The 26,989-nt window shown below is 44.7% G+C and overlaps 10 protein-coding genes across 10 annotated transcripts; 3 read left to right on the top strand and 7 right to left on the bottom strand.

Annotated features, from left to right (window-relative positions):
* Positions 1-7,987: 7,987 nt before the first annotated feature.
* LOC108133952 (gastrula zinc finger protein XlCGF57.1) lies at positions 7,988-12,353 on the bottom strand. The gene is made up of 5 exons (XM_017254070.3): positions 12,165-12,353; positions 11,994-12,096; positions 9,647-10,423; positions 9,191-9,586; positions 7,988-9,137 (listed from the first exon to the last, which is right to left on the bottom strand). Exons 3-5 carry the CDS (start codon positions 10,229-10,231, stop codon positions 8,541-8,543), a joined length of 1,578 nt encoding a protein of 525 aa, XP_017109559.2. The 5' UTR covers positions 10,232-10,423; positions 11,994-12,096; positions 12,165-12,353; the 3' UTR covers positions 7,988-8,540.
* A 227-nt stretch (positions 12,354-12,580) lies between these two features.
* Polr2H (DNA-directed RNA polymerases I, II, and III subunit Rpb8) lies at positions 12,581-13,332 on the top strand. The gene is made up of 2 exons (XM_017253935.3): positions 12,581-12,767; positions 12,829-13,332. The coding sequence occupies exon 2, from the start codon at positions 12,834-12,836 to the stop codon at positions 13,281-13,283; it is 450 nt and encodes a 149-aa protein (XP_017109424.1). The 5' UTR covers positions 12,581-12,767; positions 12,829-12,833; the 3' UTR covers positions 13,284-13,332.
* On the bottom strand, positions 13,019-14,243 carry LOC108133852 (uncharacterized). The gene has a single exon (XM_017253934.3). The coding sequence runs from the start codon at positions 14,117-14,119 to the stop codon at positions 13,403-13,405; it is 717 nt and encodes a 238-aa protein (XP_017109423.2). The 5' UTR covers positions 14,120-14,243; the 3' UTR covers positions 13,019-13,402.
* Positions 14,244-14,545: 302 nt separating this feature from the next.
* On the bottom strand, positions 14,546-15,141 carry LOC108133871 (cell surface glycoprotein 1). The gene has a single exon (XM_017253953.2). The coding sequence runs from the start codon at positions 15,107-15,109 to the stop codon at positions 14,546-14,548; it is 564 nt and encodes a 187-aa protein (XP_017109442.2). The 5' UTR covers positions 15,110-15,141.
* Positions 15,142-16,023: 882 nt separating this feature from the next.
* LOC108133869 (uncharacterized) lies at positions 16,024-16,869 on the bottom strand. Its single transcript, XM_017253950.3, has one exon. The coding sequence runs from the start codon at positions 16,681-16,683 to the stop codon at positions 16,141-16,143; it is 543 nt and encodes a 180-aa protein (XP_017109439.2). The 5' UTR covers positions 16,684-16,869; the 3' UTR covers positions 16,024-16,140.
* Positions 16,870-17,660: 791 nt separating this feature from the next.
* LOC108133846 (ensconsin) lies at positions 17,661-18,242 on the top strand. The gene has a single exon (XM_017253927.3). The coding sequence runs from the start codon at positions 17,661-17,663 to the stop codon at positions 18,240-18,242; it is 582 nt and encodes a 193-aa protein (XP_017109416.2).
* An 872-nt stretch (positions 18,243-19,114) lies between these two features.
* Positions 19,115-19,905, bottom strand: LOC108133847 (uncharacterized). Its single transcript, XM_017253928.3, has one exon. It carries the CDS (start codon positions 19,796-19,798, stop codon positions 19,241-19,243), a length of 558 nt encoding a protein of 185 aa, XP_017109417.2. The 5' UTR covers positions 19,799-19,905; the 3' UTR covers positions 19,115-19,240.
* A 1,222-nt stretch (positions 19,906-21,127) lies between these two features.
* On the bottom strand, positions 21,128-21,697 carry LOC108133870 (uncharacterized). The gene has a single exon (XM_017253952.3). The coding sequence runs from the start codon at positions 21,648-21,650 to the stop codon at positions 21,156-21,158; it is 495 nt and encodes a 164-aa protein (XP_017109441.2). The 5' UTR covers positions 21,651-21,697; the 3' UTR covers positions 21,128-21,155.
* Positions 21,698-22,959: 1,262 nt separating this feature from the next.
* LOC108133867 (uncharacterized) lies at positions 22,960-23,776 on the top strand. The gene has a single exon (XM_017253948.3). It carries the CDS (start codon positions 22,975-22,977, stop codon positions 23,707-23,709), a length of 735 nt encoding a protein of 244 aa, XP_017109437.2. The 5' UTR covers positions 22,960-22,974; the 3' UTR covers positions 23,710-23,776.
* Positions 23,777-24,619: 843 nt separating this feature from the next.
* On the bottom strand, positions 24,620-25,642 carry LOC108133864 (surface protein). The gene has a single exon (XM_017253946.3). It carries the CDS (start codon positions 25,536-25,538, stop codon positions 24,735-24,737), a length of 804 nt encoding a protein of 267 aa, XP_017109435.2. The 5' UTR covers positions 25,539-25,642; the 3' UTR covers positions 24,620-24,734.
* Positions 25,643-26,989: the final 1,347 nt, after the last annotated feature.

Raw genomic sequence — 26,989 nt, forward strand, 5'->3', positions numbered from 1 at the left:
AGAGTGCCGAGCTTAAAACCAAAACCATAACAGAAAAAGTGAAATTTTCCACCCAGCATCGAAGGCTGGCTGCAATCATCTTTGGAAATTTTTGCTTTTGTCTAAATTGCAAATGAGTCGCAGCTTCGCAGACAAAGACCAGGTACGGACCAGGTAAAAGTCTCCCTGCCGATAAATACTTCCTCTCGAACGGATCCGTGGAAAATGCATTCACTTGCCTTACGGGAAGTTGAATATGACTTTAATGGAAATGCAACACAATGCTGCAGAGATGATGTTTTTTTTTTTGCTTCCTCAAGGACCGAAACAAATCAAAAATCTGACAAGCCTAAGCATAACTTGAGGTAAACTTTAAGAACGCTCTCTTTAAGCCAACTTAATGTTCTTTACGGCGTTTTTCTTCGTTCTGGCCTAAGTGTAACTATAAGAACGAAAAAAAAAACCAATTAAGTTTTATGATCCTCTTCCTTTACGTGCCGAGGGCTTTTAACTTCGACCAGCACTCATCCCCACCATGGACATCTCATTTGCGGGAATTATTTATGCGGTCCGTGGTTCCCAGCCTCCCGACCCCCAGTCCAGCACCGCCCTTCCAAAGTTTCGGGGCCCGCCCCTTGCATGGTCATGCCATTGACAACTTGCACAAATGTTGACCTTTAATTACGACAGCCAACAGCAGCCACAACTTGTTCTGGCCAGCCACTGTTTGCATAACTACGCACATAGCAACCGACTCGGGTTCAGGAAGGCCTTTTGTATATATCTGCACATATACCTATGGTATGGTGAAAATAAAAAATAAAGGGACCCAGCATCCACGAAACGGCAACGACGACAACTGCAATTTGTCCAGCTGCAGTGGAAGACATGTCCCAGGATTGGACACCGAAGAGGTGAATCCGGAGGAGGAATAAGCGGAGACACACGCATGCCAATCTGAAGATGAGCACTTTTAGAGATCACTGTGAGGCTTTAAAAGTCACTGTTTATAAGGATTAAGAGAGGTTTAGGTAATTCAATATATTTACTTTTGTGTGTAATTTGACTTAACTTTGTATAAAACACTGGTATTTGGGGTACTATTGTGATATTGTTTTGTTATATTTATATATTTAATATTTTATTTTACTTAAACCTTCAGAAAATCACTTACTTCGCAGCATCACTGGCATGCAGATGGTACATCGGCTTCTGGCTCTTGCTGCCGGCTGGGTGACAAGTGCTGAGTGTCAGCACCTTGGTTAGCATGTGGAGCTTCAGCGCCTGGACTTCTCCCGGCTGTTGACAATTTTGCAAGGGGACGGGTAGCTCGGTTTACACATTAATTATCACTTTTGTTGCGGGCAGCAGCAGCAGCGCGGGATGACTAGTAGGAAATCCCAGCGCTGACATTAGAGGACGACAGCTCTTAGTTCGTTGCCTAAGTCTTTTGTTTTTATTTCCCAGCTTAGTTTCCCTATTCCCTATGCTGTTTGCCCAAGTGATAAATGAGCTGATGAAAGCCTCTGCGGAGAGATGAGGGGTGGTGGGCTTGGTGCACTGATTTATGGTTGCCAGGCCCGCGGAATAATCGATAATAATCGATAGCAACACCCACTTGGAGGGGGAAGCGGCGATCCTCGAACATCTCAACACTCGCATATGAAAATTAAATTATAAAATGCTTTACAAGTGGGGCGGTGGCCCAGGAATATCCTTCGATTCTTGGCCATAAAATTGCATGGACGGATGCAATGGCCCAGACACAAGGACTGCCGGCAGACGAGGGTGGACATGCGATTTCCTTGACATTTAATGCAATCCAACTGCAGACGCCAAATGGGGCGTAATTCCTCGCCCCTCCGCCATCTCCTTCTGCTCATCTGTTCTCTTGCCACGCCCCACTCGTGTTGCAGCTCAAGGATGGCAACTCCACCCCAGCCCCCTCCTAGTCCACCCTCGTCGGCAGTGGGCATACCCCCATGCCCGTTCCCACACGCTGGGCAAAAGCAAATAGCCCGCGGGCAGATTTTGTCTTTGCGCGCAAGTGCAGCACGTATCAATTATAGCCGGCTGCATGCTAACAACAATAACTACACCAGCACCATCACCAATGCCTGTGCCAGCAGGAGCAGGAGCAACAACCATTTCACCAAGAACCACGATGCTGAACTTCTTGTCTCGGAAGATTTAAGTTTTGGAGGGATCTGTGGGGTTTTGGCCAAAGGGTTAATTTTGAGGGATGAAAAAAAATATGTAAAATATTAAAGAGGGGTTCAAGAAGGTTTAAAATGTTATCCCTTTTATAAATAAATTTATAAACTTTAATACAAAAAGAAAAAATACAAACGACTGTAGAACACATGTATATGTACATACAAATACTTTAACTTAAATAGTTATCTTGAACATTTGACTGTTTCTTCCAATTACATGGGTCATATCGTTTCATATTCAGGCGCCAAGACAGCATCCGGCGATAGTCTATACGTTTTCCACTCAAATCCTCGGGACAGAGACAAAAATTCATAGCGACTCCAAGTGCCCCTTAAGGCTCTCCTACTCAGGCCAGATCCACTCTAGACCGGACCAGAAAACTGAACCTAATGGGCAGGCGAAAAGGAAAAAAAACCTAAACAAAAAAAGGCCAGGCTTACCATGGCTGGCCATGTGGTTCAAGCAAGGCTGTGCCGCAGTCCTGCATAAAAAATGATTAATTCCTGGCCGGGTAATTTATGTAGACACATAATTCACAGCGGGACACATTTGGCTAGAGAGTTCAGGCCTCGGCCCGAATGCGGTCGCCACTTAAATGCACCACTAAAAATAGCACAAACATACACACATGTGAGGGCTAGTGTCGATCATATGCTTATGCTAAAAATAAAAAGGCCAGGGCCAGTCCAACACCGTCCAAAAAAATACAATCCAGAAAGGATAGCTAGATATGAGTAGAGCCGAAGCTTATATACACTTGTAGTTCCAAGTTTCTATTTTAATTATATATTTCTGTATAGGAATACAGATACAATTCCCTTTTCAATTGGTGGCGAAAAGTAAAAAACATATTCACGTAAATGTGTAGATTTTGGCAAAAATAAATAAAACAAATTCGTGGTTCAAAAGCCCAATTTTTGTGATGTGGAGAAGTGTATAACTCGGGCAATACTTATCAGATTCAGAAATGTTATACCTTCGGTATCGAAATATATGAAATATTTTCAAAAAAAAGGAATGTTCCTACAATTTTTCTATTTTAATGATGGAAAATTGTGCCCAATTCTGCTGATTCTGGCCAGGTCTTAGAATGGCTTTCATTCCCGAGTTTAAAACATCGGAAGCAACATTCTTCCTAAAAACCTATCACACAAAGTCTGGACACGTTTTTCGAAATTTTTCCAAGTGGTAACATCTTGTTAGTGGCTAATAATTAACCAAAATGTTGGTTGTTTCACTTTTCCAATTTCGTAATTCAGATCAAGGAGGAACCAACATGAATTCATAATTGGTATTCAGTTCATAAGTGGTATTCCGATCGAAAAAGAATGGTACCTTCTAAAAGGGTATAAGAGCAGAATCGCAAACTCATGGCGGCGACGGCATCGTTGGGCACATTTGATTTAAATTGAAGCCAAAGTCGGGCTAAAGCCCAGATCAGGGCTATATGTGTGTGGTGTGCGTGAATGGTCTGTGGTCGCAGAGCTGACAATATCATTAAATATTTATGACGCCGCAGCTGAGCACGGCCTGAGCTTAAGCCCTAATCAAATCTGGCCGCGCTGCTTGCGTGCTTAGCTGGAAAAACTGTCAAGTTCGCGGGCGAAGTCTTTTGTTTTTGTGCGATCGCCAAAACCAAAATCCTGAATTCCAGAAATTCTGTTGCCGCATTTGCTTTTAATTTTAGTAAGGCCTTGATTTGCAAAGGTTATAAGAATAGGTAAAAAAAACTTTTCAAGAAAAGTATTGAAATTGAGATCAAGTTCGTTGCCTAAGTCTTTCGTATATGACCCAAAAAAATAATATTTTGAAAACAATAAATTTGATTTCTCAGCAAGTTCGTTACCTAAGTCTTTTTTGTATATTTACATAATCCTTTTCATCGGAATTTCTTTTCTTGGGAGAATATATGTTCAGTGGCAGGAAGCCCTAAGTGAGTCGTAAGTTGTGCTCCTGCGTTTCTGGGCGGCGGCTTGACATGATTACGATGCAACCCACTGCAATACCATCTGTTATCTTTATGCGCTGCCTGCTGTCACTCCAGGCGCACTTCCTCCTCGATGTCGATGCGGACTCATGAATTGAGCCTTTGCATGCCCCAGTGACAAACGATGATGCTTCCGTGCCTATCTCGCCATCGTATACCCGAAGCCCAGCCAGAATGGCATAAATTCTGTGAAAACTCGCCCGTCTAAGGATGAGGATTTGGAGGAGGATAAGAAAGAGGATATAGACGAGGATAAGTAAGAAGGGGGGCTTCTCCAGCTTCCCGCTGGCTTTTATTTCTAATTTTTGCATTTGGTCGGTGGCTACCGAGCGATTGGTTGGTCCCTTGCCGGCGATGTTTTAGCGCATTTTATTGCTTTATTTGAGAGTTTGGCATTGCAACGCTTGTCAATTTTACAACTTTATAGAGGAGAGCTCTTATCGTTTGCATATTTATGCATGATAGCCAGAGACCGATCCTATCCGATCTCCAAACCGATTCTCAATGCTATTGCCCGAGCCCATTGGCCATGTCTCTTAATATTTTTGACATATTGGCCGAGACCCGGGCCGAGACCGGGACCAGAGCCTTGGCCATAAGTCTGGCCGTGAAGCCTCTTATTGTTGTTCGCTCCTTCCACAGAATTTTCACAAAAAGGAAACGACTCCGCCAACAACAACAACAACAACAGCACAACTGAGAACAATCTGAAAGAAACCCAACTCGAGTCGACTTGAGTCCGCCGCTTTCAGTGTCTGCGTTGCCTTTTCGCATTTGAATTGCAAATCCTATTATGACTTGTGAAATTATAATTTTTCTAGTTGCTTGGCTGCGGTCTCCTTCCCTAAAAGCCCCACTCCAGCCCCAACCCTGCCCCACTGGCAAGGCTAGGTTCAAGTCCAGGGTCCCCCTGTCCCACTGTCCAGTCATAACCGCAGAAGGTTCAATAGCATGAATTATGCATATGCAGACGGTTTCTTTTCGTTTGGTTTCGTTTCGTTTCGGGGGAATCACAAGCACACGCATCCACATGCACTTAGTTATGATAACGTTGCACATTTCTGACTCTTCAGACTCCTAGACAGAAACAGAAACGGAGATGAAGACGGAGATGGAGTCAGAGACGTGGCTTCAGACTCCGGCTCTTCGTATTTGTTTTGGGCCAGAAACAACGCCCCAAAAGATCAGCATCCTCTCGAGGCACTGAAAAGGAAATTCATTTAATTCTTATTCTCCATTCAATATATTTTGTATCATCTGCAGTTTTTTGTTATATTTATTAATTTCTCTCAGTGCAGTACGAATGCTTTATGCGTAGCAGCTGCTGGCAGCATAGATGGAGATGGAGACGACTCTGACGACGCCCCCTCTTTTGGGCTGCTACCGCAAAACTTGGACTCGATCCTGGGCCCGAGATCCCAGTTGTATCTGGTGCTGGGTAGCAGCAAGCCATGCTGACAGAACAAAGAAGTCGTTCATTTGTAATTGTTGTTCCTGTTGCTATTTTTCCTTTTTATTTTTTTTTGTGTTTTTATGTATGCAGCAGTTGCTGTTGCAAAAAGGGCACCACAGACCAGGCCAAGGATTACCAAAGCAACGCACATCCCAGGCCCGATACCCGTACCCAAGCCGAAACTCTGGCTATTCACAAAACCATCTGTAGCCTTGTACATTTGTTGGGGCAGGCCGAATGCCCAGGCTTGCATATCTTTTATGACTTTTGACTTGACTTTGACTTTGGCTCCTTAAACGCCCCAGCCATCTGGAGTTGAATGACCCCAATGACTTGGCTAAACGCACAGGTTTTGTATCCCAAAAAAAATCCATGGTCAAGGTTGTTCGGTTAAAGGCTATAGAAATTTCTTGGCTCAACTCCTTGTTAAACTATTAAAATATAAACTTGGCCCAAGATTGCCCATTTCTAATGCTCTTCTTGAATCATAGTACGTACTTCGTTAGCATTCCCAGGCAATTATGGATTTGTAGACTAGAAAACGCTTTTCTAGATGGCGTGGGCTACTGCAATTTACTCGGGCAGCTCCCCAGCCCCAAACACAAATTAGATGTCAGTGAACAACTCAACTTGAACTTGGTCAACTGCAATAGCCAACGCGGAGTAACTTGGCTTAATGATGAGGCCCATGCCGTTGACCCAGCCTTAAAATAGACGTAACTATTTGAACATTACCCCAATGGCAGCGTAAATTTGCAAATTAGCAGCAGACAACAAAAGAATTATATATGAATTATATAATGCCAAACAAGCTTAACACAAATGGCCAGACTCCGTGCCAGAGCCAAAGCCAAATCAATTTGTTGCACTCGAGGTCTCTTGAAGGGAAGACGGAAATGGAACCTTGCCCACGGAGTCGCAGTTGGAGTCGGAGTCACTTGGGAGTCGGCTGGTTTGGGGTTCGGTTTTCTCATCATTAACATTGTCCAAACCAAATCCCCGTATGCAGATGAGGCTAAGCCCCCAACGAGCCCTGGTCAACAGCCGAAACATGCGTACTTACGTCTCTGACTATTTGTTTCACGAATTCGCTGCGCATTTTACCTGGAAAATAAACAAGGAGACGATTCTATTAAAGGTTAAAGGAATATTCTATACCCTTTTGAATATAATTTCCTATTTTACAAGAAATAGAAGGTATATATGATTTTATTTTAAAGAAATCCTGTAGATTATTGTACACCATTTTTAAGTGGATCTCATTATTGAACCCTGAATCAGCATTGAACTTGATTGAATAGTATCGAATACAAACTGAATAAAATATCATTTATATCCTAACCGCCAAGTGTGTCCAAGCTCTAAGCAGCAGTGGCATTCTGTCCATCGGTCCAAACAAGGCAAAAGGCATGTCCATTCCATCCTTCCTATCGTAACAAGAGCAATTTGTTCTAATGCGCCATGGCAGCAGCAGCTGCCGGAGTTGGGATGCTGGGCCAGAATCTCAAGCTCAATCTGAAGGAGCTGCAGCTGGAGTGTCTGACTTGCAGTTGCAGTGGCAGTGGCAGTTGCAGTTGCAGCGGGTGTGGATGTGCCAGAGGAGGCAGAGTACCCAAGTTGGCTGAGATTGAAAAAAGGGCAGCCACTGAACACGCAATGGCCAGAACAAATGTAGACATTAAGCTGCTGACCAGGCCCACGACTAAGAGGCCGGGTGGATGGAGTGGATGGCACTGCGGTTGCCGCTTCAGATGACACGCAATGGCTAGAGCCAAGGAAAACTCCAATCCATGGCTATCGTAAAATCATAACTATATTCGATGCATAAAACTTTGCATACATCTCCTGGGCAAACAAATTTCACCCCCAACCATCCTCAGGTGACACTAACGGTCGCGTCAATAAATTCCCCACAGAAATTTCATTAATTGCTCTGGGGGTGCTGGGTGTCTGTCGAGCAGAGTCGAGCGGTCAGGTGCGGATCCCACTGTTTGGCGACGATCAGTTCGCATGCAGTGTGCCGTTTGCCATAAAAATAATTGCCGCCTTAATGTAAGTGGCTTATAAATTTGTGCACAAACCCAGACCATTTATGGCCATGTGGCAGAGCCAGGGCGAGGGGCAGCAACACAGGCCCATGGGGCACTTGTAGCTAACTGTTTATGTGGTTGAATGCTCAGTCGGGTGTGCCTGGGTGTTTCTGTGTGGCACGATGCTTTGTTTGGACAATTCAAATATGGAATTTAACATCCAGCCGGACATTGCACAAAATTCCAAGACCTGCAGCATCCCGGGCAGAAGATCCCATAGCTTGTCCAGTTTTTTAGGCTTATATTCCAATATATACTTCGTTTTTTGATTAACGTTTCATTTATTTTGTTGTACACATGGGTTTGCACTTTTTTACACAATTTCTTGTACATTTTCGAGTTAGTCTAGAGTCTAGAGGGAAGAGGTTAGAGGTTGGGAGAAGAACGGCAAGCTAAATGCATTAAGCACATTCGTTATATTTGCATGGCCACAATGATTTGAATTGTACTTGAGCTATTAGATCAATACTAGGGTAATCCTCCGCTCTGGCAAGACTTAATACGAAAGAATATTGGCGGAAGTCTGTCCTTCAACTTATTAAATAATGTATTGCATATCGAAATAAAGTTTAACTCCATATTTTTTGATAGTTGGTTGGTTTTGGTTCTAACTTAAAACTAGTACAAATATTTCAAATAAGTTTCGTTTTTGGTAGCAGCACAATTGTGACTAAGGTTCGGAACTAAAAAGTATACATCTTTGGGTTGGTTTTCAACTTTGGGCTTACAAAATCTAAACTAAATGGCAAGAACTAGTTCTACGAATCCTTCTATGGCACTCTCGCGATTTGGTTGGCTAGCAACGTCCTGGTTTCTACTTCTGCTTCATATACATGGTCGCAATCTTATCGAGAATGGTGTCAACGGACAGCATCTCTTCGCTGAATTTCTTCATTGTGGGTGCCGGCACAATCCATTTGAGGAACTCCTCAACATTCAGGCGTAACCTTGCCAGTGGTGTCAGCTTGACGTCGTCGTGCGTGGTTCGTTGGGCCAGCTTCAGAGAGGCTATGACCACGTTATCAATCAGCCGCTTTTCATAACCCAACTGGCGCAGCTTCTGGGCCGAGCTTATCTTCTTCAACACCACCGCCATATTGAAGCGGATTCTGGAGAGTACCAGCGAATCATCGGACTGCGGATCTACCGAATCGCCTCCACTTCCAGGGCATTTGGCGCATTGCTCAGCATGGGCCTGTAGCTCCACCTTGATCTTAAAGAACTCGTGGCAGCCTTCGCACATGTACGGCTTCTGCTGCTTGTGGATCTTCTTCATGTGGTTCTTGAGGTGCGCCAGTTGGGAGAAGGCTACTTCGTCCTCGCACAGCTGACAGCGAAATGGTTTCTCGCCAGTGTGCTTGCGGATATGCAGCTTTAAAACGCTGGAGTGGGCAAACGTCTGATGGCAGATCTGGAACAAAAATCTTGTATATCTAAACTTTGTATGAAGCTTCTTTGACTTACCCTGCACTGGTACGGTCGCTCTCCCGTGTGCATTCGCATGTGGACATTATACTGGCTTTTTTGGGTAAAATAGGAATTGCAGACTTCGCACACATGCGTTTTGACCGCTGCGTGCTTTTGCATATGACTGGCAAGATCCTCATCCGGTTCGATAGCCTTGTGGCAGACCTCACAGTCCAGCTGCGTGAGCTTGTGGTGTTCCTGGTTGATGTGGGCACGCAGGGCCAACTCGTTCGCAAACTGGCTATCGCAGACTTGGCATCGATGCTCCATGCCCTGCTCATGCCTTTCCATGTGGACCCGAAGATTGGCGTTCGTGGAGAAGCTGGCCGAGCACTTGGTGCAATTGAATTGCTGAATACTGGTCTTGTGATGCGAAACCATATGTTGCTGAAGCTGTAATAGAAATAAAATTTATTTAATTCTGAATGTGTCTTCCATGAGATTACTGCTCACCTGTCCACCTCTGGCAAACTTTTTGTCGCATAGGGCACACGGATAGGGCTTCTCGCCGGAGTGGAGTCGCATGTGGAGGCGCAGGCGTTCTTTCAGGGCAAAAGACTTGGGGCACTGGGGGCAAGCGAACTGTTTGCGGTGCTCGTGAGCGGTGGTGATATGGTTCTTCAGGTTGACCGCCTGGCGGTAGCTCTTCCCGCAGACGGAGCACTTGTGCGGCCGCTCGTCCGAGTGGATGAGCATGTGGCGCTGCAAGTCCGTTTTGCCGCCAAATTCCTTGGAACAGAGGCTGCAGACGTGGTGCTTCCGTTTTACGGCTTCTGGCTTTCCGCGGATAGCCTTCTTTGGCGGAGGCTGGATGTAGTCGGCATCTTTTAAGTCCTGCTCGCCAGCACCTTCTTCGTCCTCATCCGCACAGGTGTCCCGCAAACTGGCCAAGCTGCTCTTCCGCCGCTTGATGGCCGATGGTGTAACAAGAACCGGGGAAGAACATCGATCCGTGGGGGGCGAGGAGAGCGAGATCCCACTGTCTGTATGCAGGGAGACGGCATCCTCCTTGGACAAACTGCGACGACTGCGCACCATTTTGGGTTGAATGGTTATTTAGCTGTTATAACTATTTTTTTTTGTTTTTTTTTGAAGATATCTTGTTGGAGCACCAGCACCACTGTTGATTGTTTTACTTCTACGATTAATGACCTAAGCGATTTTTGGTTTCGATTTGCTACTCTTAGGATAGTTGCCATACACCTTTGGTTTTTGATTAGTTTAGATGGGCTGCAAGAGAGTTAAGAACGGTTTTATTTGTGGGCTCGCAATGCGCCACGTTCCGCAGCAGACACACTGAGAATCAGAAACACGAACACAAATAGTAACACTAGGTGAAGTCGAAACGAAAATATAAAAGACAGAGAGCCGTTGACGGAATAGAACAGAACCTCCAGCTGTGTCAACAGTGATAAGAGCTACGAATGCACAGACAGAAATGTCACGAAAATTACCCATTTTCTTGAGTATTCAACATATGCATATAAGGTACTTTTATCTTTGAAATAGATTGGAATATTTCAAGTGGATGTATATCTTTTTAAAATTTAAATACTTTATAAAGTAGATTTTTTATAACATTTCTATTGACTGTTGACTGTTGTTTCTCTATGTGTAGTAACCTACTAGCTCTTTTCGTTTGATTCACTTTATCATTCAGCAGTTCCAGCGAAAACAAGCTTGCAGCATTTCTACCAGTTTGTTTTCTCAATCTTTTGTTTGAGTCAGAACAACTGATAACAGCCCCTGAAAGGCAATAACTGATAAGCGATTCCACTTAACGATAAGACTCCCGAATCCACTCAGTGACACTAGAAGCAGCTATGACTTCTATATATACTATATAGATATTGCCCTGCTGTGCAACCTGAACGGTGCGATGTGCAAGTCGTCTGTTCGCGCTGGCGGTAAAGTTTCCAATGAAAATCGAGCAGACCGCACGGGAAATGCAGCAATGACCCTGAGTTGAATGAACATCTGGCAAACAGATTGGTTAGCCGTTCCTCGTTCCTCTAGCCCCGAGAATGGGTACCGTCTCAGCACTCAGGCAGACGATTCAACCCCCTGCCCCCTGGGAGGGTTAATGGTTCATTAGAGCCGCACCCGCGACAGTAGCAGAAGCACCAGAAACTCACTTAAACGCCACACAAAAAACACACGGCAAGCTGTTGAAAAAAGCGAATTAAAGCTAGAATCCGGGGAGCTGGAAATCGAAACTGAAAGAGAACAGGGAAAAAGCACGAACGACAGCGAAAATCGCACACAAAAAAGGTGAAAAATAAAGAAGTGAATACATAACAGCAGTTTTGTAATGCTAAATACATACACTTGGAAAAAGTGAACCATTTTTGAAACACTTGTTTTCGAAAAACTTCCAATTAGTTCCATAGCTTCCAATAGATATAGACAGGATTAACTAAAAATCTTATTGGAAAATATGAAAGTTTGTATAAAAATTGTACAGATTTTAAAAAAATTTAAAGATTTTTCAGTTTAATTTTTATTTAAGCAATATAATTTATTAAAACAAACATCAATTTTTCACTGTGTAGTATTGCAATTGAATAGGGAATCTAAAATTGGGGAGGGGAGTGATTCAAGGGAGAGCCCTCCGTTGAAGTCTTTTGTTTTTTATTGACGAGTCCACAGTTTTTGGGTTTCGAAACCGCTTGTTAGTAATTGCCAGCACCACTAGGGAATTACGAACAATCTAATTACGAACAGGACAGCTACATATTGCACACAGAGTATGTACATATCCGACAAACCATCACCAAGAATATACCATTTGATGACTTACCCTGTAAGAATTCGCCATTATCTATACAGCTTGTGCCCTTGCTCTGGCCGAGAAACCTTGAAGATCACCCCCGCACGGGACACGCCTTGACTGACCCAGCATTCTGCAACCAGGGACCAATTTGGTTTATTTGTTTATAATTTCAACGCCCCTTTTGGTTGGGGTACATACTTTTCACCTTTCGCTGATTGGCAGCTGGCCTAGGTCCAGGATCGATACTCCATTTCAATGCATGTGGATTATTTGAAAAACCACGTATTGATAACTATTTAACACCGTAGCTAATTTATTTAATAAAAATAATGCAAATTTTGGTGGTTTTTTCGTTGTTGTTCTTATACTTAGGGATGTGTATTGACATGGTATACGGTCTTACCAAGTTCTGCAAAACTAGAGGTGAGAGATGGTTTTGAAATAGCTTATTGGAAAATACAAAAAAATTACAAACATAAACTAACTTTAAATTCATACGGTTTACTGTATAATCTAAAAGTTTATGCAAAACTTTGATTTACAAATTTGCAATATCTTACGTATATTGCTGAACGCTGCCTAATCTTTACTAACACTGTCATTGCGAAGATGTGGCAGCACCAAAGCCGCAAAGAGATATGGCAGCACGAATTTGGAAACACGCGCAAGCCAAATATTAAACAAATCCGAAATAGTTTATAAATACAATATATAACAGTCATTTATATATTTATTAATCAAAGGCTGGAAGGCCGACGCACTACCTTCAATAAAGCACTTCGGAAACAAATCAGACACAAGGTAAAGATTAACAGCGACACCATGTTTTCGGCATTTGGAATAACCATAAATATTTTCTTAGCTATAATGGCTGGCGTACTCTTTGAGGATATATTCAACGTAAAGGATATGGACCCGGAGGGCAAGAAGTTCGACCGAGTTTCCCGCCTGCACTGCGAATCCGAGTCCTTCAAAATGGACCTGATCCTGGACATCAACTCGTGGCTGTACCCCATGGAATTGGGCGACAAGTTCCGCCTGGTCCTGGCTACCACACTGCGGGAGGATGGCTGTCCAGACAGTGGAGAGTACAATCCAATGGAGCATGAAGGAACGCGGGCGGACAGCTTCGAGTACGTGATGTACGGGAAGATCTACAGGATCGAAGGCGACGAGGCGCACAATGAGGCTTCCCGTCTGTCCGCCTACGTGTCTTTCGGAGGGCTGCTGATGCGACTCCAAGGAGATGCCAACAATCTGCACGGATTCGAAGTGGATCAACACATGTACCTGTTGATGAAGCGACTGGCGTTTTAAATTTTTCTACCATTACTGTTTCCAAATTAGACATAAACAACAACCTTTATTTACAGTGTAATGCTTAACATTGGGTCATTCTGCACTGGGTCAGAATGGTAATGGAATAATTTTGTCCTTTAGTGACTGATGGGTCTTCTGCGCTGGGGAGCATTTACTATCAAACGAGCCGGCCGGAAAGGGACTCGGCGGTCCACGAAGGGCAGAGCCAACGGCGTCGATTGGAAAAGAGAGCTCTCCTTGACAGCGTTAACAATCTTTGCCGGCTTGGGTTGTGGCCGAGCAGTTAGCTTGGCAGGACGACGTTGCGGCGTCAAGAGAACCGGACGCTGTGGACGGAAGGCCGACAATCGGTTTAGCAGCGGAAGAACGTACTGAGCCTGAGGCGGCAAAGGCAGGCTGGCCAAATCTATGATGGCAGCACTTTGCGGCAAACCCGTGTTGGAGCTCTCATCGTTGGCTGGCTCTTCTGGTGGACCGTAGGTCTGATCCGGGGGTCCATAGGTCTGATCTGGGGGTCCATATGTTTGGTCTGGAGGCCCATAAACCTCGGCGACTTCTTCCACTGCAGGTGGTCCGTAGGTATCGGCTGGTGGCCCATAGGTTTGATCCGGTGGTGGAAACTCCACAGCCTCCTCTGTGGGCAGGTCGAATGGTGGATCCGGCACCAAGCCCGCTGGTGGATAGGGTGCCTGCTCCTGTCTCTGCAGAATCAGCGGTAACGCTCTTCCTCTGGCGGGGCCAGGAAACCTTAGCTGTGCGGCTTCAAGCCCATCCAGGCTGATAATAGCACTGACGACGAGGATTACCGAAATGCCAGTTAGGTGACCAAACATTTTGCTGTCCCAGTATGAACTGCTGCAAGTTGTGGCCCAGTGGCGCCTTTAAATAACCGCTGCCATGGCCTTGGGGTCAGCCCAATCAAATGGCCCAAAAGTGCCGACGAAACCGATGACTTATACGGCAAGTCCCATCCAAGCATTACGTGCCCATTGCTGTGATGACTAAAGCAGGTGTAACCTTACGAAAATTTCCCCTATTCAGTTTCGGGTGGCATGTTCCAACATAATTCTATTGGTATTTCGAAGAAATAGCTTCAAAAACCGTGTAATTATTATTTTGTGAACTAAGAAAGTCAAATTTTTTAGAATAACCATAATTTATAGTTTATTATAGCCAGAAAAAAGTATTTTAATCTAATAACCTCATAATTTTGATAACGAATTTTGATTTGGATGAGGTCCATTGTAAAAAAGGTCCTTCTACCAGTTGCGTCGAAGGATCAGGCGCTGGGGAACAGGCAGTTCACGGCGTCGTCCTTGGGGGAAACGCTGGTAGAAACGGGCTGACTGAGGCACGTCCAGACTGCTGGCCACTACAATGACAGAACCATCTTCCTGGACCTGGACCACCTGGGGCTCGTCTTCCTCTGGGAGTAGTTTGGCATCCTCAGCAGGCAGTGGCTCCTCATCCGTGGGCGGAATGTCGTCGGTGGGTTCCTCGGCTTCGACTGGCACTGGCTCATTGATGTCTTCCTCTGGAAGATCAGCGTTATCCGGAGGTCCGTATGTGTTATCTGGTGGGCCGTAGGTGTTGTCCGGAGGACCATAGGTGTTATCCGGTGGCAGATAAGTGCTTTCTGGCTTTGCCGTCGAACTAGGTAGATCGAAGGGTACACTGGGTGTGACGCCAGCCGCTGGGTAACCCGTAGGCGCTGGACTGGCAGGAGCCTCCACCTGGCGAGCGGAGAATCTGCGGCGCAAGGGCTCAGCGCTGCTAAGAGCCGCAAGGCCCAAAAGGAGAATGGCTGTGCTGGCTTTGATCATTTTGATGGCTGGAGGTCTTCTGTTCTGACTTCCTCCATAGACCCGGCCTATTTATAGGCCCCCAGTTGCCGGCTTGAGTTCTGTTATAATTTATGCTCGTCACTTTCAGTTTTCAGCTGACGCCTCCATTCGATTCGATCCTCGGCATGGTTCCCGTTCCCGGTAAAAAGCTTTGATTATGTTGCTTCTGATGATTGGCGGCGATGTGGCTTCTGCTTAATACCCGGTACGTGACCCTTTTCCCAAATTAAATGCCCAATGCTATGAGTTCGAATTCACTTACCCGATTGCCCCTCTCGACCCCTCTGGGATCCCATTCATTAACACTCGTTTTGGGCTTTGGGGTCGCCACGAGCATTTGAGCTTGTTTGTTTTTGGGACTTGGGTTCTTGGCAGTTCATAATTCGTTTGATGGATATTTAGTACTCATGTGAATCGAAATTGGCTATGGAAATGTCCAATGAGAATGCAGACAAATGGTCACGTTCCAGCCATGGGCATATATTTAAATATTCATAGTTTTTTCAAGGTCCCCAAAAAATATATAGTGTTTTATTTGGTTTGATTTGTTTATTAAACAGTATAGGTTTTGGTTCTGTTCAACAAATGAGTACCTTTTATGTTTGCCAATTTATTGATCTTGAGTTTATTTCTTAAAATACGAGTATCTTGTGTAATTTGTAAGCATATGTAAAATATAATACTAAAAGAATATAAAAAGTCTCAATGAAAAAATAAAACATTTTGAAAAGTGTTTTTAGAAACTGCTTTCTCGCAAGATTCTTTTGATTTCCTTTTATTAACTTCAAGATAATTTTACAAGTGACAATCATAAGTTTTTTTATGAATGATAATCATAAAATTTCAATAATTTTGCACTAAATTTTAAAAATAACAAATAGTTCATATTTTTTTTAATATTCAACAAATGTCTCGGTTATTTATTTAGCAACAAAAAGTGTAAAAAAGTGTAGTCTTTTGATAAAATTTAAATCGTTTCATAAACAATTCATTAAAGCCTCTCAACTATCTCAAATGGTGTAGACCAGCACGGGCCTGGAGCGAATGATCTGGGCAGATCGGAGTTTCTCTGGCACGGGACGACGGCTACGGAGACGTCCGTTCCTGGGCTGGATCAGGCTGGCAGGAACAGGCTCGGCGGCAGCGGCATCATCAACGGGAGCTTGGTCAGCAGGTGCGACATCGGCAGGGGGTCCATAGGTGTTATCAGGCTCTGCCGGTGGTCCGTAGGTGTTGTCCGGCTCAGCTGGAGGTCCGTAAGTGTTGTCCGGCTCAGCTGGAGGTCCGTAGGTCAGATCGGGTTGAGCCTCCGTCTCTGTGGGCAGATCAAAAGGCACTTCAGGCGTTACTCCTGCCGGAGGATAAGGAGCCGAAGCCGGGGTGGGAGCTATATCCACGGCGGGATCTGCTGGGGCTGCAGGATCCTGGGGAGCCAGCTCTTGCCGGGCAAACTGGAAGCGGGAGGATCGACTGCGGAACCTAGCCGGCTCTGCCATAGACACAGCAGCAATGGCTGCGATCAGGAGCACGGAGCAGGTAAACTTGTAGGCCATGTTGAGGTGCTGTTGAGTGGTCTTAGAATGTTGTCAGTTACCGGCAATCCCCCGGCTTATATACAACCATCGACACATTTTTTGGCCACTCATATTTGGAGCTCTGAGGGACAACCTTTCGACGGCCTATGAACGTGACAATAATTTAGTCAAGGGCCCATGTCTAAACCATAACCATTGGCTGGTTAATTACGAACTGTCAGCAGTTAAGCTCGACACCATTGGCCACACTGCGTATGAGCAATGGGGTGGACTTGTTGGAGTCTTACTGATGTTTGGATATCGTTTATTGAATTATTTATAAGATTATTTATCTAATTGCTAAAAATCCAATGAAAAGTGTTTTGTTTTAATTTTTATAAAAGTTCTTCAGTAACCCAGTGCTTCTGAAAAAATACTCGTACGTCATGTCTTACATATTCCCATTTTACATACGATATTAGTATTCCGATGGTAATTTTGAGCTATAGATCAAGGTCGATATAAATGTAATGAAGCACACACCGAATGCACACCGAAATTTTAATAGACAAAAAGTGAAGTAAGCCCACACGGCGTATGAGCGATTTCTATGTAAATACGAAGTACCTTATTAACTTCAAATAAATATCGGCCATTTTTAAATCAATTTCCTTTTAGTTTTCAGGCGAAGTAGTCGGCCATTGAAGGTTTCATATATCTAAGCTCACCCTATAACCCATTATAACAACTGCATGGTGGTATGGTGGTAAAGTGGTTAGGCACTTTGATAGCACTTTAAATTCCGGTCCGCTGTGCGGCGCCTGCTTGACATACGCATCGATGATACGGCTTTCAAATCAAATCGACGGAGCTCTGCTTAAAATTCACGGCGCTATGGGCCCGATCTAGAATCGCTGGCTGACCAACAGACGGGGCCACCACTGGGTCTTGGCGAGTATAAAAGTTAAAGCTCCATATACGACAGTCAACATAGCACCACTGCACTTCACACGATCATGGCACGTCATCAGCTCCTGGGTTCGCTCTTTCTTCTGCTGGCCATCTGGGCCGTTAGCTCCACCGCGGAGGCTCCCCTGCGCCGGAATTTGAGATTCGGACGCCTGCGTCAGGTGGCATTTGCTCGTCAGCAGGTGGCACCCACTCCTTATCCCTTGGCGGCGGACCTGAAGCCTTCGCCTCTCGAGCCTGCTGTGACGTACGGACCACCAGACGGCGTGGATGCCCTGCCGGCCGAGCAGGAGCCACCAGTGGACAACTTTGAGCCCAATCCCGAGACCGAGGAGGTGGAGACCGAGGAGAGTTCCTTGGAGGTTACCACCCCATCTGCTGCCCCCGCCCGTCTTCGCAGCCGCCAAAGGTTGGCCAAATTGCAGTTGGCCAAGCCAAAACGCCAGCGCACCGCTCGCCTCGAGGAACTGCCCGCTGAAGAGGCTGTCGCCCCAGTAGCTCCAGTGGCTGCCATTGCTCCTGTTCCAGCTGCTGTCCCAGCAGTGGCCACTCCCCAGTTCTACTATGTGGGCGCCCAGCAGCCCTACTATCTTGCCTACACCGCTGCTCCCCAGCAACTGGGATGGTAATCATTAGCCGAAATATTGCAATTGTTATTCAAATGGTTTAGGATTTCTATATAAATATAATTTGTTTTTTTTTTATAGAAATGTTTGTTATTTGTTAAAGAAGGGAGTAAACTCAAAAACATAAAAATAATAGAAAAATATTCAATGAATGGCACATCACTGGCATTGCTCATTTTCTATCTCAGGAATGTAAAACTTTTCAATATTTTCATCTCTCTGAGGAACAATACAAAAGTCTAAGAGCTTTCCACTCACCACCAACTTATTGCAAATCATTGGCCTCCAACAATAGACCAGGACAGACCCTTTAGTGGTCTCCCTCCTCCTTCTCCGTTCCAGCTCCTTTGCATTTGCTCCAGCACATGTGTATTGCTTTGGCAGCGTTTGAAGGGCTTCTGATACCTCCCTTTTTGGTGTACATTTTGCCTGGCATTTTATGGTCTTTTGTGCAACTTTGTTTCGCTTATACAATGCATTTTTAATGCCGTTTTTTATTTTGAGATGAAGTGGCTGGTATTGCGGTTAAAGGTGATAGAATATTCCCAGCTTTCGCAAACTAGTTCTACATATTACTATTTATTGTGAAGCGTGAAATGAAACGAATAACTATAATTAGTTGAATTCAACGCTTTGGCCTTTCAATTCCAATGTATTATTAGCATAATTTCATAACATTAATCAGTGAGAATTCAATAAAGTCCCTATTAATTAAGCAGCTAAAACTGACAACTTAATAGCCCTCTTTTGAAGTCTCTCACGCGAAACGTTAATCACGTTCTCATTTTAAATTAACAAAGAGCCACAGATTATTTGAGCTTATCATTCCGAGTGGATTTCCCCCTTTTGCCAAAGGTTATCGCAAGCCATTTAAATAAATTCAAAAATAAACTTTTTAATTTAAGTTTTTGTATTTTTTTGAGATTTAAATAAATAAGCTTTTGTACAATAAAATTCTACAAAAATTCAGCGTAGAGTTCCAAGAATTATAATTGAAGTTTTTAGCCGCGGAAAGAAGATCCCCGAGTCTCCGTGGCTCCCACATTGGGCCTGGTGCTATTCCGGTGCGCCTCGATAGCCTGGTAGTTGACGAACCAGAATGGTTGGCTTTCCACTGGCAGCTGACTAAGATGATTAACCCACTCGCGATCTCCATGGGCATCCACTGGAAGATTAATCCATGTGGGCACTGTGGCAGAGGCATCTGGAGTTCCAAAGCGGTTGGTTACTCCTGCAGGCATAGTAGCTGCCTGGAGGGCAGAGTCCGGAACAAAGCCGTCCGAGGGAAGAACGATGGGCACTCCCATTGGTGGCCGCTGGGAGGCTCCAAAATCCAGATTGACGATGGCTGGTTGCTGGGAGCTGGAGCCCTCACCAAACCGGGTGCCTATGTCCACACCCGTAAAGTTTTCGACGGCTGTGTTGGCCGTAGCATGGTATTTATCCTTCTGGCTGAGTCCTCCGGGAGGGCGCAATCCGGCAAAACCGGGTCTCTGGGCCTGGCTGACTTCCAGCAATGTCATGGACATAATAAAGGCAGCAAACATAAATGTATTCATTTTTCACTAAAAGTTTCACTTTTCTCGGCAAGTCTCTCCGCAAATTACACTCGATCTAGGCTACGATCTTCACTTATCTGGTATTCTCCGGCAACTGAGCGGAGACTGCGTTGGGAAGATCATTTAAATATGTAAGTCGAATCTCTCGCAGCAGCTTCGATTTGAGCAAAATGTGTTGAGTCAGGCGGTAGGCTAATAAGCTGCCAAACGAGTCCAAGTTGGATTGTACAGCGGCGGCTTATCAAACAATCGGATCCCCCGTAAAATCTCCCTCTCTGTCTGGGGCTTGTTGTGGAAATTCTTGCGGTTCATTGAGATAATTGCACTTTCCATGTTTACAAATGGACATTAAATATTTCCCCGTTCAAATTTTAGTGAATCAAAAGCACACTTTTATTAAAGTTTGTTTACTTTCGGTCTGAATTACATTGTGTAATAGCCGTAATACTTGTTGATTTAAATTCAAAATAAATGAATTAAGTTAATACACTAATGAAATTAAGGTTTTCATTTAATCTCAAACTATTGTTATTGATTAAATATCTAATAAATATTTATTTTTATGAGGAATTCCCAATTGAGGCTTTGAAGTTGAGTTTTAATTCAAATCTATCTCTATACTCTACTCTAGCTACTTCTTAAACTGTATATATTATATTAGTTTTATAATTTCAAAGATTTTCTTTTAACATTATTTAGGTTTAATATGTGACTACTTGAATTGATTAATTAAATCTAAAACTTTTAGAATTTCCTAAAATACATACTAAAGAGTGTTTAGTTTTCGTTAAGCTGCCTAAAATTTTAAAGCCCTGTTTTTCTTTGCGGTTGGGCATTCCCCAAACCGCTGCAGTGGCAATCATTTTTCGCCAACTGTTCGTCATCGCATAGTGACGCGTGCGTCCTGAAACCTGTTTCTCCACGCTCCTCCCCCCCCTACTCACCGGCCCCCTGCCCCACGATCGCACTGACAAGTATTTTGTTTTTGGGCGCGTCTAGCGAAATTACCTTCCGCTCCCACTTAAGTGAATCACCAGAATGTCTGGCAGAGAAGAGAAGGTTCTGGCTTATGTTTCCCCAAACATACTTTATTTATCGATTCAGTGTTCATGTGTGTGTTTTGGCGAGATTATATATGTGTGTGTGGGTGTAAGTGTATGGGAGGTGTTGTCGTCATCATTGTAGCTTATTGGGATCTTGGATCGTCATGGGTTTTGGGAATGTACCGGGTCAGCAGCAGGCTGATACATTAATGGGAAATATTCTTTCTAAAAAGGGGAAGACAATTCAGAGATTGTTTTTTGAAATAAACGAGAAAAGATAGCTTACCCCAATGTATTCAGTTGTGAAATTCCATTCAGAGACGTCGCACTGTAGAGCGGGCGGCGCTCAACTTGGCCGGGCGTCCGGCAGCGGCGGAAATGGGGCGGCGATAGGCCAACGGCTGGGCGGTCCTGCGGTAATTAGCCGCCCTCCTGGCAGCCACCAGACGAGCCTGCTGCTCGGCCGGAATATCAACGGCGGCGGGCAGATCGTTTCCTGTCACATCCGGGGGGCCGTATACCTCATCCGGCACGGCATTGGGAGCGGCATCGGGTGGCCCGTAGACGGCATCCGGAGTAGGTGCGGCTGCGGCTGCCTCGTCGAATGGCACTTCCGGCTTCAGTTCATCGGCCGAGGGATAGGGAGTCACCGCATCCACATCGCCGCCATCCGCTGGGGCTAGTTCCTGGCGAGCAGAGTACCTAGAACGTCCGCGACTCAAACGCTGGGGGTACCGTTGGCGCTGGGCTTCAGAAACGGCACAGAGACTGAGAACAGCCAGCAGGAGAATAGCTTGGAACTTGGCCATTATGGAGCTGATGCGATGGTTATGTCACTCTAAAAACGACTGATGATTATCGGACTGTCCCTGGGCGCTTTTATAGGTAGGACTTGGCTCTGGACATGGTCTGGACTGGACTGGGCAGCTGTTTAATGTGCGACGCATGGACCCAGCATAGGCATCCTTTTTTGGACCTCAGCTCTGACGTCGGCTAACCACTATCGATTTGGCTCCCCGTGATCGGCGGTGTCTGCGGCGTCTTTATGTGCCCACGACGTGACCAGAAAGAACTAGCAGATGCAGAGGCACATGTGGGCTATGTCCGAGAAGACTGGAAGCCAATATTTATAGTTCCGCCATTAATCAGTCCAAAATCGAAGCGAGTTCCACCTGGCGATTCATTCAATCGATCAACATTAAAACACTCTTAATGTGACAGAAAATGGAATTAATGGTGGGGCTATAAATTGAGGGTGAAGTTTAAGGATATTGGGATAGTCCCAGATTTAGGATATATTTAGACTAGACTTCTAAGGTGTGAGAGGTACCTGCTTTGCTTTAATAGCATTTACAAATTCTGGAAGGTATTCGTTATAAGATTTAGAAAGTTCACCCTACAAAAATTTTGTGCTTATTTAAAACATTAGAAATAACTCTTTAAAACGGTTTCCTAAAATTATTTATTGTAAATATTGCATTGTGATATCATAGTCATTATAATGGTATACGAAAAATATTAAATCGTTTGAGGAGTAGTCTCTCAATCACTTATTTAGACCTTGGGCTTCACCTCAACGCCGAATCGTTGATCGCATAAATATCGATTATAAGTGTTTAATCAAAAATTCTAACACTCGAACTGACAATTCCAGCATAATGCAATTGACAACAAAGTGGTCGCTGTCGATAAAGATATAGATGTAGATGTCGCAGTCGTTTTCGGTTTTCGATTTCGCTTTCAATTGGCCGGAGATTAGATTGCGAGGCACGTACGGAACGCATTTAATTTTCATAGAACATGGCGGTGAATCGGACGTGGACAGTGGACAATGGACAGCTTGGACACCGGACACTGGACACTGGGCACCGGGGGAACTGTCGATAATACCGGGTGGTGGATGTGGTGGATAAATCGGCGGCGGACGTGGTCTGGCGGGCGGAGACCAGAAGCAAATCCACAACAAAATAAAAAATAAATCTTTAAGTGTGCGCCTAATCGATGTCGATGTCGATGCCACGATGATATAGAAATCATGTCTATATTCTCCGAGACTCTCCCGAGAACTTTATATAAAAACGCCGGGCGTAATGGCAGCTGGAATCAGTTGGATCTAAATTGGGTACGAGATTGATGTCAATCATGCAGTGGCTTCTACCCCTTATCCTTTGCCTGGGGACCTTAAGTCCTCCGATGATTGAGGCACGTCAGATAAGGATAAATCGCTACGCAGTTAGTGTCCAGGAGGATAAAGCAGCAGTGGAGGAGAAGGCAGCTCCTTATCCAGCATCCGGTTACAGGCCACAAGGTCGCTCCTTCTGGCTGCCAGGAGATCTTGAAGTTGAGGTTGTGGCTGATCCCACCGAAGGTTCGGGTTCAGGTGTCACTACTACGGAGCTGCCAGTGGAGGATCTCTCCACCAGTACCACGGAAGCTGGCTTGAGTACCACCACCTGGGATTCGCTGGACACCACCACCACCCTGGCTCCTCCCCCCGCAGAGGCTCGAGCAGGTCGTGCCTTTGAAAAAGCGCCCTATCCCCCAGCTGGATACCGACCAAGCCGTGCCTTCCGCCTGCCCACAGAGGAAGAGTCCCAGACAGCTCCCGCTACAAATGCCACTGACAGCAACGCCGACCATCCTGTCTGCGGAGTCAGCACAAATCCCCTCAAGCCTACACCTGAGCCAGGAACCAAGGACGAACCCGATGCCGAGAGTGTGGTGATCACAGCCAATCTGGGACCTGCTGTTGTGGTGGCCAGGGCGCCCAGTTCCATTCCTGTGGCCATTCCTTTGAGGTCACAACCTCTTATGGCAGCACCCTCACGGGGATTTGTCTACACCACCCATGTGGAGCAGCGCTGGTGAGGAGTGAAAGGTTCTTCTTGTATGATTATACTTGTTAACAGTTCAGTATTTGTATGTTACTTTTAAATGCGTGAAAAATAAATACTTTCTTAATTGTTATTTAGCTTAAAAACCTTTGTTTATCCTTTTTTTGCATTATCTTGTTTTTGTAGAAACACTACAAACATTTACCAACTTCTTTCAAGGTCTTGGAAGTATTTTTTTTATAGGTATACAAATTATAACGTCATCACTCTTATCGTTTTTGTTCGAGCGGAAGTTCTGGCACGTTCCAAACTTTGTTTGTTTAACGTCATTGAATGCTTTGTTAAATGTTGCTATTGTTATTATTATTTTTTTGAGGCGGAGCCGAACCAGAGTCAAGGAACAAACTGCTTCCAATGGAATAGCGAGTGGCTTGGGTCGGCGGGAGTTCTACTTCCCTGCATCCGTATTAAATTTGACGTGCGGATGTGCAAAGTTTTAACCGTGAAACGTGCGTGGCATCCGAAAAGGCGTGATGCGACTTTGGAGCTGCCATTTTTCCTTCTCCTTCTGGGGAGGCTCATCTCCTCTCTCCATGGAGGATACAAATTGAATAACGAGTACGCCAGTGCTTTCTTTGTTGGGCGGTGGGACATGGGGGGAGGCTGCCGGAAGGAGACCATTGAACCTGGATTTTGGGGACTTGTTGAGGAGCAACCATATTTCTGAATTTTTTATGTGCCTCGAAACAGCACTCAATTGAAAAGAAGTTAAGTCTAAGCTTTTTTTTTGCAAAGTGATTCATTTTATTCAAAAGCTATTGTACACCAATAGAGACCATTTCAAAAGATTTTTTTTTTAATAAAATAGATTAGGTATTTCGATTTTAAGGATTTTATTAAAATATTTTTAACTTTCCATTAAAACTATTTAATATTCAAATTTAAAAGGAAACAAAAGGTATACAAAATAAACACAGATCAAAAGCAACTTTAACAGAGTCCTGGAAAACAAAAGGGAGGGTACTAATTGTTGAGCCCCCCTTCGTCCTGTTGGCCAAGTCATCGCAAATTGTGCACGTAATTGACAATCAAAGGATCATCGAAGCTGGTGGGCACGATTTCCACCGAGTGCACCGCCGGCTGCAAGTGGACATCGCTGTCGATGTGCGTGAAGCTGCCCAGCTGCAAGTCGGGGTCCAACTCAATGTCGAAGCCATCGTGACTGCTATCCACTAGCACGTACTCTGCCTCCGGCTCCACGAAGGCCAATTCTACGGCAGCATTATTGTCGCCGGGCACCTGCGGCTGCTCCGAAATCGAAACAGTGACATTGTCCTGTGATAGGGATACGGCCACATTGGGCGGGGGCGAGTCCTCTTTGGCGGGCCGGGCATCGACGGCAAACAGTTTGGTTGTGGCCGGAGTGGTGCTACTCTCTGTGGTTACAGTTGCCTCCTCCGTTTGCTCCTGCTTTTTCTCTTCCTCCTTCTCCACAGTGTTTGATGGCACGGTTGTGGTTGGCTCCGCGTCAGCGGGACTATCCTGCTCATCCTCCTCGTCCTCCTCCAGCTGCCTTTCAATTTCCACGGGTCTTTTGGGTGGCGTGCTTAGGAGCAGGAGTTTTCCGGACTTTTCCTGAACGGGAGCCTCATCCTCGTGTAGAGTTCCCGGGGCAGGATCAATCAATATGGTGGCCTCCTCGTCGCGACTCAAAGCAGAAGTATTGCTGGCCACAGTGGTGGTTGACTCCTCGTCCTCGGGAATGGGAGTGGTCGTTGCGGTTGCCTCTGTAGTTTCGGGTCGGATGACGGCCGCCTGGACCACAGCCAGGCAGAGCAGTCCAAAGCACAGTACTTTCCACATGTTCGCTGGTCAATTTGTTGACGATTTGATGGCAATCAATTCCAGACGGGGTGTATTTATACGACTAGAATTGCCGCCCATTCGGGAGCTGTCATAATTTTAGCCCTGAGCATTTAATTTGACGCGAAACTTCCGCAAACCGTTCAAGCCGGAAATGTAATTCCTTCGCAGTGTCTGTGTGCCTGCGAGTGTATTGTGGCATTGAAGGAGGCCAGAAAGGCCCGGGTCGTTACACCTTAAGCCCCACACACACACACATCCAGGCACATACACACAGCCCCCATTGACCGCAACGATGGCCAGAGTGCCAACCCCAAAAAGTCACTTTACATTTTCGTCTTCACCTCCACAGTAGACAGTCGTAGTACACTTGAAGAAAAGGATTAATACAAGCAAAAATAAAATGTAAATTCTAGCCTTACTAGACTTTATTTGAAAGGCTTTTAAATATAAAAGTCCTGAGGAAATATGAACCTTTTCCATTTCATAGAGTTTTTAAAGAACCTCTTCATTTGTGGGCTAATTTTTTTCTCAGTGCACCAATATGTGCGTAGATATCTGTAAGTGTGTGTTGGGGACGCCTGTGTGTAGTTTTGTCGGTTTAACTTTGTGATGAGCAAAGTTAGTGACTTGACCGTGCCAGCTGTTGGACATGCAGGTCACGTTCTTTGGGTGACTTTGTTTTCGTCTTAAATGGGAAATGATAAAATTGAAAATAAATTCATATAAAAACACACAAGCAAACACGAAACACATGAAACACTCTGGGAATTATATGTGTGTCTTGGGGGCAGTACCGGCAACAAGTTCATTGATTGCCCGCTGACCCAGAGAAATATTTGCAATTTCGCAAAATGCACAACATCGGTTCAAGGGTTAGCTCATAGAAATTGCACTTGTGCGTGGTTTAATTGGATTGCTGTGGTTGCTTGATGGCATAGTTGAGTGGATTCCATGGTTAGTTGTTCCTTTGGTCGCCACACTTACCTCACTTCTTCACAGAAACTCAAAATAAAAGACATATTTGATTTGGTATCATATTTATATATAAGTTTATTATCGAAGATTCAACACTACTTACGTTAAAAATATTGTACGTCTTATGATTTTTTTCATTAATATTCTTATTGATTTTGTCATTACATTACCATTTTCATTTCATCCTTGTCTATAACGAAATTTCTAATTTCATAAAATGAGTATGTCACATGTTATATGTTGATATAAATTTATATAATAATTGCATATGATCGATGGCTTGTACATGGAGAGTTTTTGGGGAAATTGCGAAATGTCCTTGAATATATTGGTTGGATAACTAGATTATTTGTATGATTTAGTTAGGAGGCTAGTCCACGATCGATATCAGTGCCGCCTGAAAGTGGCCATCGAGATATGTGTGCTTCGTTTAGATACAAGATACATTTAGTTAAGTACAATTATGGTAATTA

Source organism: Drosophila bipectinata, chromosome 3L (genome assembly GCF_030179905.1).
Source record: "Drosophila bipectinata strain 14024-0381.07 chromosome 3L, DbipHiC1v2, whole genome shotgun sequence".
NCBI classification, from domain to species: domain Eukaryota; kingdom Metazoa; phylum Arthropoda; class Insecta; order Diptera; family Drosophilidae; genus Drosophila; species Drosophila bipectinata.